The sequence below is a fragment of the Triticum aestivum genome, chromosome 3B (assembly GCF_018294505.1).
Source record: "Triticum aestivum cultivar Chinese Spring chromosome 3B, IWGSC CS RefSeq v2.1, whole genome shotgun sequence".
Lineage (NCBI taxonomy): Eukaryota > Viridiplantae > Streptophyta > Magnoliopsida > Poales > Poaceae > Triticum > Triticum aestivum.
The window spans coordinates 273,894,544-273,903,491 of record NC_057801.1 but is presented as its reverse complement, the minus strand read 5'-3'; the positions used below and the strand labels follow the sequence as shown (position 1 = coordinate 273,903,491).

General features: G+C 43.7%; 1 protein-coding gene across 1 annotated transcript; it reads left to right on the top strand.

Annotated features, from left to right (window-relative positions):
- The first annotated feature begins 857 nt into the window (after nt 1–857).
- LOC123067483 (uncharacterized) lies at nt 858–6,162 on the top strand. The gene is made up of 5 exons (XM_044490262.1): nt 858–900; nt 944–1,122; nt 1,246–1,365; nt 5,759–5,823; nt 6,141–6,162. Exons 1-4 carry the CDS (start codon nt 858–860, stop codon nt 5,777–5,779), a joined length of 363 nt encoding a protein of 120 aa, XP_044346197.1. The 3' UTR covers nt 5,780–5,823; nt 6,141–6,162.
- The last annotated feature ends 2,786 nt before the right edge of the window (nt 6,163–8,948 follow it).

Genomic DNA, 8,948 nt, shown 5'->3' with positions numbered 1-8,948 from the left:
GGTTCCGCCAAGGTTCCGCCTCGTGGCGTCGGAGTTTCGTCCCGTAAGCTTGCTTATGATTTTTTCCAGGGTAAAAGCCTTCATATAGAAGAAGATAGGCACCAGAGGGCCACCAGGGGGCCCAGGAGATAGGGGGCGCACCCAGTAGGGGGGGGCGCCCCACCCTCCTGGCCAGGGTGTGGGCCCCCTCTGGTATTTTTTTTGCTCAATAATTCTTATTAATTCCAAAAGTGACTTCCGTGGAGTTTCACGATTTTTGGAGCTGTGCATTATAGGTTTCCAATATTTGCTCCTTTTCCAGTCAGAATTCCAGCTGCCGGCATTCTCCCTCTTGATGATAAACCTTGTAAAATACTCCCTCTGTTCCGAAATAATTGTCGGTGGAGAAAACTAGTACAAGTTTCGGCACGCTACGATTTTTTTGCGCTTTCCACTTTTACCCTCGCGTCGGCACTCACTCGCTCCTCACTCATTGCTTTCTCTTCTCCCTGTCGCCTCTCTCTTCTCGCCAACCTCGCCGGCAACCACCTCGCCCACCTCTCCGGCAACCACCTCGCCCACCTCGCCCACCTCGCCGGCCACCATCTCTCCCTGTCGCCGCCATCTTTCTCCCGCCTCCACTCGCACCCCACAACACTCACATCCCACATCCGAGGTCAAAGCTTGGATTTTTGCACCGGCGGCGAGCTTCTGGGCGACGGAGGCGCTGGATCCGCATGCGCCACCGCTTGATCTGCGTGCACCTGCTCTAGATCTGGCGATGGAGACGGTGGATGCGGTGCAGAGGTGAGCTTCTGGGCGACGGACGCACTTGACACAGTTGGTCGTTGCTGCCAGGAAGAAGAAGGGCAAAGGGGATGGCCGCCGACGCCACGTACGCGAAGCTGGTGCTGCTCGCCTGCAACGGCGGCGTCGGCGTCCGCGCTGCATGTGCTGCAGTGAGGGGGGTTCGGCCGGGGCCGCGTCGTGGCCGGGCTCGTCTCCCCGCTCCCGCGCCACTCCACGCACCAACACCAGCGCCGCCTCCGCCGCGTGCTCGCCGTCGCCACCGAGCCCAGGCCCCCTCCCTCGCCGCCGGCCCCACGCACCGGCAGGACCAGGGCCAACACCATCCAGTCCACCGTAAGCCCCCTCCGCTCCGGCTTCTTGATTAATTACAGTACCTCTGACGATGACACGCGCTGACTGACTGACATGACACGCGCTGCGCTTTCTGCTCTGGGTGGACATGGATATGCTATGCAGAGGTTCGGGGACGTGTCCAAGGAGATCAAGCGGGTGCGGAAGCAGATGGAGGAGGACGAGCAGCTGGCCTCCCTCATGCGCGGCCTCCACGGCCAGAACCTCCGCGACGACAAGGCTGCAGTTAGTTGTACTCCTGTATCTCTGCATACTCCGTACTTAATTCAGTTTGGTTGCAGTACTTGTATCTCTCTGTATCTCTGATGTACTCTTGTCTCAGTTTGGTTGGAGTATATTCAGTTTGGTTGCAGTACTCTTGTCTCTGCATACTTAATTCTGTAGTTTCTCTCTGATGGTAGTAGTTGTATCTCTGCATACTTAATTCACTGAATTTCGTTGCAGTAGTTGATTCAAGTGAAAAGATTCAGTTAGTTTTCCAGTAGTTTTGCTGGAGTAATAAGGAAAAGTTGCAGTAGTTGTCAATGTTAACCTCGACGTATCTGCAGTTTCAGTCACTGCTTGCTACTCCTCCTTATAACTGCAGTTTAGTTGCTTCAGTCGCTGCTCATTTCTTCAGTAGCTAAATAAGTTCAGTTTAGTTTAGTTGAAGTGAGCTGCGTTCTTGCTGCGGCCTTGCGTATTTCATTTTGTTTAGTCTAGTCCTCTGATTTTAACACAAGCCTTCCTGAGTATCAAAAACTCCAGACCTTACTTCCAAACTTCAGCATTAAAATAAACTTTTTCCTCTCCTCTCCTATTCCACTCCACTCCTCTCTCTTCTATTCCACTCCTTTCCTCTCAACAAGTCATTTTCTTTAATTAATTAAAATGAAACTAAATGATTTTTTAATTAACTGAAACTTGTTTTTTAATTAAAACTAAATGATTTTTTCAGTAAATGAACTTGAGTTAACTAAAATTAAATGAATTGTAGCAGGAGTACCCTCCTTCTCTTGACTTCTCTTCTCTTTTCAGCAAGTGCAGCAACAGTATGAGTAGTTCTTGGAGTAGTGTAGTGTTTAGTGTAGACTTGCAAGTACTCCTCTCCTCTCCTACTACTCTCCTATCAGAGATTACTGTAAGTGTAGTACTGCTTGGAAAGATTAGTGACATCAGTATTTGTATTTTGGTGTAGTACTGCTTTAAGTGACCTTAGTTGGTTTAGTACTGCTTGGAGTAGCTTGCTGTAGAGATTTGTGTATTCAGCTTGGAGTTGTTAATACTCCTTTTCATCCAGTGCCAAAATACTCCTTTTAATGCAGGTTTTTTAAAATTAGGATTAGGAGTAGGATTAGTAGGAGCAGGACTAAAATTAAAAGAATGCCAATAAGCAAACTTGGCAGTATGGAAGCTTGTGAGTAACTTGACCAAAGAATGATGTTAAAGAGTAGCTTGGCATTAATTAAAGAAAAGTATCTTCTCTCTTCTTCTCTCTTCTTATCTCTCCTCTCTTCTCTCCTCTCTTCTCTTATCTTGTGTTAAAGTTAAATTAATTTTTTTCCTCTCCTCTCCTATTCCAGCCCACTCCTCTCCTCTTCTATTCCACTCCTTTCCTCTCATATTCCTCTCACATACTCTTCTCGAATTCACTCCTCTCCTCTCCTACTACTCTCCTATCAGCGAATGATCATACAAATGGAGTAGTAGAAATATACACATACAAATGGAGTATGGAGTAAAAAAATACATGGAGTAAAAATACAAGTGGAGACATACAAGTGGAGTTACACATACAAGTGGAGTTAGACATACTCCAACATACTCCACAAAAACAACGTACTCCAACATACTCAAATATGGATTATTACAGACATGACAAGCATCACTAGCATCACAAGCATCATCACTAGCATCACAACCTCATCACTAGCATCACAAGCATCACATCATCACTGGCATCACAACCTCATCACTAGCATCAGAGCCTCATCGCAAGCATCACAAGCATCATCACTAGCATCACAGCCTCATCACTAGCATCAGAGCCTCATTGCAAGCATCACAAGCATCATCACTAGCATCACAACCTCACCGCAAGCGTCATCACAAGCTCATATTCCATTACTGAACCCTCTCCATTAGCTCTAAGTTGTATAATGCATTTGCGTAAACCTCTAGAGGGCATGATAATCTTGGAGGTAGTTGCCCAATCCCCTCAAGCCTTTCCTTGTTTACATGGGGTATTTTATACCCATTGCCCCCTGCATGGTTTAGGATCTCAATCATGCACGTCTGCAGAGTTAGGAAAATTCTGTTGAGCTTGTAAACATCATAGCCTTCAAATTCCTCCAAAACACCCTTAATAAGGTCTTGTAGTGTTTTAGGACTCAGACAATCTGTCAGGGATTGGAGCGAGTTGAAAAACCCAAGGTCAAGCACATTCAAATCAGGACTGTTGGGAGGCTGTTGTATTATTCTGATGTCAAGTCCAGTTTTTGCGACAGCTTCTAGAAATTCCTGATCATCTGGCAAGATATGGGGCTTAGCATTATCCTGCTGAATGTAGATGGTTTGTCCAGCATCGCCTTCAGGCCAAACAGCTTGTATTGCTGGCAAGACCTTCTCTATCAGGAACTCCCTCATCACTTTTCTGTCGACCTTTATTGATTTTGTCTCTATTGTACCTCTGGGCCTGTTGTCGCTTCTCCTTTGAGCAGGAACTTCTTTCACGAATGGCCAGATACCGATTTTCCCAGAGAAGGTCACGTTTCCTTCACTGTCCCACCTCGGCCTAGCAACGGCCGTCAAGAACATCACCTTTCCAATACAGTTGCCATGTATAGGCCTTGTAGGCTCTTCCTCCCCGTCCAGCAGATAATAGGTTCTATTCTTCTTGGTCATGTTGAACCACTTCTCGTCAATATGGACAACATTATGCATAGTCTTGAACTTAGGCCTTGGTGTTGCTGTTGTTGCCTCATCAAGCATCGACAAACAAAATTTCATCCTATCCTTCTTATTCTGGTCCTTTAGAGCTGGCTTCACGCAGTTTGTATGCCTCCTTATCAAGTTTAACATGAACTTTCTATGAAGTGTGGTAGGGCTACACCCCAGTTGCCAAGCAAGTGACCTAATGGTAGACCTTTTGTTTAATGGGATCGTTAGGATTTTTTCTAGATTAATGTCCTTAGGCTTTCTTCCAGAATTTCCTTTTTTTTGATTAGAAACATCCACCTCTTTACCTTCGCTAATTTGCCTCATTGCTTTTCTCCAAATTCTTTGTATACTCCAAACACCCACTCCGAAAAAATTTGCAATGTCTTGCTTGTCAGTTCCCAAAAAAGTGCCTCCTCTACTCATACACAGTGTATGCATTGCTACATAAGCAGCAAATTTTTGCTGGTCATTGAGGGTTTTATATTTCCTAGCAACTTGCCCAACACCTGCACCAAGACATACAACAGAGAAATGATTAAATGAAATGATCAAGTGATGAAGTGATGGAATGATCAAATGATGAAATGATGGAATGATCAACGGTAACTGTACCTGGATCTTGAACAATTTCATCTCCTTCCATTCGCTCTCCTGGATCTTGAACAATTTCATCTCCTTCCATTCGCTCTCCTGCATCTTCGTCCATTTCATCCACATCTTCTACAGGTGGAGTGAAGTTGAGATCTGGGAGATCCATTTTCTCCTGAAGATATGAATATGTAAGATGAAGTAGAAGTAGAAGTAGAAGTAGAAGTACAAGAAGAAGAAGAAGAAGTACATATAAATTCAGTCTGCTTATTGTCAAAGCAACAGTGACAATATTGTTATGGTCAATTGTTGTCTGTTTACTGTCAAAGCAAGAATTTGTTTCCTAGGTTAATGAAGCATTACCAGCCATAATTAGTTTCCTAGGTTAATGAAGAATTTGTGCGCGTTAGATCAGCGGATCTCTTAGTTGAATTCATATATAGAGAAGGGAGTGCCTGCTTGTATATATTTTACTGTTGCTACCATGCCAGACTAACAAACTTCCCAATATTGTGCCCTTCTGTACTGTTATTGAGAAAGTTCATGGTTACTGATCTGTAGGAGTATTCCAGATTTAGTGTAGGAGTAAAAATCAACTAAATCCTTTTCCAGTTAATTAAAATTAACTAAATTCTTGCTTCTCACTCCTTTTTCTCTTCTCTTACATTAGTTCAAGATCTTCTTCATTTAATTAGGAGTAGTGTAGGAGTAAAAGCTTGCAAAAAGACCAAATCAGATTTAGCACTTGCAGTAGTATGGCACTTGTACTAATATTTCTGTTTACTCCTATTAATATTGCTAGTGTTTAATTCTGTTAATATTGCTAGTGTTTACTCATTTCAATTAGTGCTAATGTTTACTCCATGTCAATATTACTTTTACTGTCATGGTCATCTTATTTGAACCTTAAGGGTTTGTGCACCTTATTTGAACTTTCAGAAACCAGCTTAATTTCCTTAGGTGAACTCATAATATGACAATTGTTTCAGAAACAACACCCTTTTCAGTACATCAATTCTGCCTTTTCTTGTCAAGAAACAACACCCTTTTCAGTACATCATCTGCAAATTTGATTCACTTAGTGTTACTCCTAACTGAATTCCTTTGATAGTGTGAAAGAAAGCGAACTTGAGCCAAGGTGATGGTGATGGAAATGAATGAAAGAAAGAGAAGCTGGTAAGGTGACCTACCTACCATTTTCAAACCAAGACTTTCTGTTTTGTGACTGGTCTTACTGTTTTGAAATTGTGCCCTGGCTGAATTTTCTCAACTGTAATTCTGTTGGTGGGGATGCTCAAGATACCGTAATTTTGTACCCACACCTAGCGACAATGTACATGTGCACACTACTCCATTACCAAAACATTTTGATATCCTCATTGACTGATTTCCTGAGTGAACGTTTCCAAAACTAGCAGATCATGATCTTGATATCGATATATTGCTAGTATTCCTGATTTCTTGATTGAAAAGTAACATGAACAATTTTGCAGGATGCCTACCACAAAGATGAGCAAAGAGCAGGGGAGTTCACTGGAATGGAGCCGCTGGTGGCCTGGCCGTAGCCGTGGAGGAGGTGGGGGCGGAGGAGGAGTTGAGCGCTGGCCAGGGTCAGGCGGGGCAGGAGGTGAGCGCTGGCCTGGAGGAGCCCGGTGGAGAAGCAGGGGCGACGAGGGGCCTGGCAGAGGGGCAAAGAGGAGCGCTGGCCTAGAGGAGCCTGGAGGAGGGGCAGAGAGGAGCGCTGGCCTGGAGGAGCCTGACGGAGGGGCGCTGGCCTGGAGGAGCCCGACGGAGGGGCGCTGGCCTGGAGGAGCCCGACGGAGGATGGAGGAGTCCTGGACTGGAGGGGTGCTGCCTCGCGGATGGAGGAGGAAGACGATCTGTTTTCAAACAAGGGGTATTTCTGTACTTTTGTGCATTTTCACCTGGTCGGAGAGGAACTCCCAACGACAATTATTTCGGAACGAAGGGAGTAAGAGAGAATAGCCATAAGTATTGTGACATAACGTGTAATAACAGCCCATAATGCAATAAATATTGATATAAAAGCATGATGCAAAATGGACGTATCAACTCCCCCAAGCTTAGACCTCCCTTGTCCTCAAGCGAAAGCCAATATCGAAAAATATGTCCACATGTTTAGATATAGAGGTGTCGATAAAAATAAAATACGGACATGAGGGCATCATGATCATTCTTATAACAACAACATATATGGATTTTGTCATATGATTTCTTATGCTCAAGTAACAATCTATTCACAATGTCAAGTATGGTTCAGAAACTTCATTGAGAACTAGCAAACTATAATCTCAGTCACTGAAGCAATTGTAATTTATCATAAAATAGAAAGAGTCAAGAATAGAGCTTTTCAGCAAGTCCACATACTCAACAATCATATAGTCTTCTACAATTCCTAAAACTCACGCAATACTTATGGTTATGGACTTTTAATCGGACACTAAGAAAGATAGGGGCTTATAATTTCGCCTCCCAACGTATTCACCTTTGGGTGATGTCAACAATAATAGTTCATGCTAACTTACATCCAATTGGCTATATGTATCAGGATCTTTCCAACACGAGGTGCTTGCCAAAGGATAAAATGAAAAAGGGAAAGGTGAAGATCACCTTCACTCTTGCATAAAGTAAAGACATAAAGTAAAAGATAGGCCCTTCGCAGAGGGAAGCAGAGGTTGTCATGTGCTTTTAGGGTTGGATGCACAGAATCTTAATGCAAAAGAACGTCACTTTATATTGCCACTTGTGACATGAACCTTTATTATGCAGTCCATCGCTTTTATTACTTCCATATCACACGATCGTATAAAGCTTATTTTCTCCGCACCAATAAGTCATACATATTTAGAGAGCAATTTTTATTACTTGCAACATGACAACTTACTTGAAGGATCTTACTCAATCCATAGGTAGGTATGGTGGACTCTCATGGCAAAAACTAGGTTTAAGGATATTTGGAAGCACAAGTAGTATCTCTACTTGGTGCAAGGAATTTGGCTTGCATGAGGGGGAAAGGCAAGCTCAAAATGTTTGAAAGATCCATGACAATATACTTTAACTGAGATGTGAGAAAACATAAACCATTACGTTGTCTTCCTTGTCCAACATCAACTCTTTAGCATGTCGTACTTAATGAGTGCTCACAATCATAAAAGATGTCCAAGATAGTATATTTATATGTGAGAACCTCTCCTTCTTTATTACTTCCTATTAATTGCAACGATGACCAAAACTATGTTTGTCAACTCTCAACAACTTTTAAGACTCATACTCTTTATATGTGAAGTCATTACGATCCATAAGATCAATATGAACTCTTTTATTCTTTTTATTCTTTCTATTTTCTCAAGATCATAGCAGGATAGCAAAGCCCTCAACTCAACACTAATCTTTATTATAGATAGCTCACAGACTCGATTACATAGAAGGATCACAAAGCAAAACTCAAAACTATTTCATACCAAAACTTCAATTCTACTAGATCAAGATATTACTAAAAGGATCGAACTAAGTAAACCGGTAAAGATAGGAGTGTGATGGTGATACGATACCGGAGCACCTCCCCCAAGCTTGGCAGTTGTCAAGGGGAGTGCCCATACCCATGTGATTATGTCCTCGTAGGTGGTGATGATGGAGTTGTTGGTGCTGTAGGCTTCTGAGGGAGTCCTGGATTAGGGGGTATCCGGACAGCTGGACTATGTACTTCGTCCAGACTATTGGAGCGTGAAGATACAAGACTCAAGACTATGTCCCGTGTCCGGATGGGACTCTCCTTTGCGTGGAAGACAAGCTTGGCGATCCGGATATTATATTTCCTTCCTTGGAACCGACTCCGTGTAAACCCTAGCCCTCTCCGGTGTCAATATAAACAGGAGAGTTTAGTCCTTAGAGGGATGATCACAATCATAATCATCATAGGCTAGCTTCTAGGGTTTAGCCTCTACGATCTCGTGGTAGATCAACTCTTGTACTACTCATATCATCAATATCAATCAAACAGGAAGTAGGGTTTTACCTCCATCGAGAGGGCCCGAACCTGGGTAAACATTGTGTCCCTTGCCTCCTGTTACCATCAGCCTAAGACGCACAGATCGGGACCCCCTACCCGAGATCCGCCGGTTATGACACCGACATTGGTGCTTTCATTGAGAGTTCCTCTGTGTCGTCGCTGCAAGGCTTGATGGCTCCTCCAATCATCAACAACAACGCGGTCCAGGGTGAGACTTTTCTCGCTGGACATATCTTTGTGTTCGGCGGCTTCGCACTGCGGGCCAATTCGC

Bases quoted from the DNA above. Each gene is read 5' to 3' on its own strand.
- LOC123067483 (XM_044490262.1), top strand. From the start codon at position 858: ATGGCCGCCGACGCCACGTACGCGAAGCTGGTGCTGCTCGCCT. The intron at 901-943 runs GCAACGGCGGCG...TGCTGCAGTGAG, and splicing joins GAAGCTGGTGCTGCTCGCCT to GGGGGTTCGGCCGGGGCCGC. The intron at 1,123-1,245 runs GTAAGCCCCCTC...TATGCTATGCAG, and splicing joins CCAACACCATCCAGTCCACC to AGGTTCGGGGACGTGTCCAA.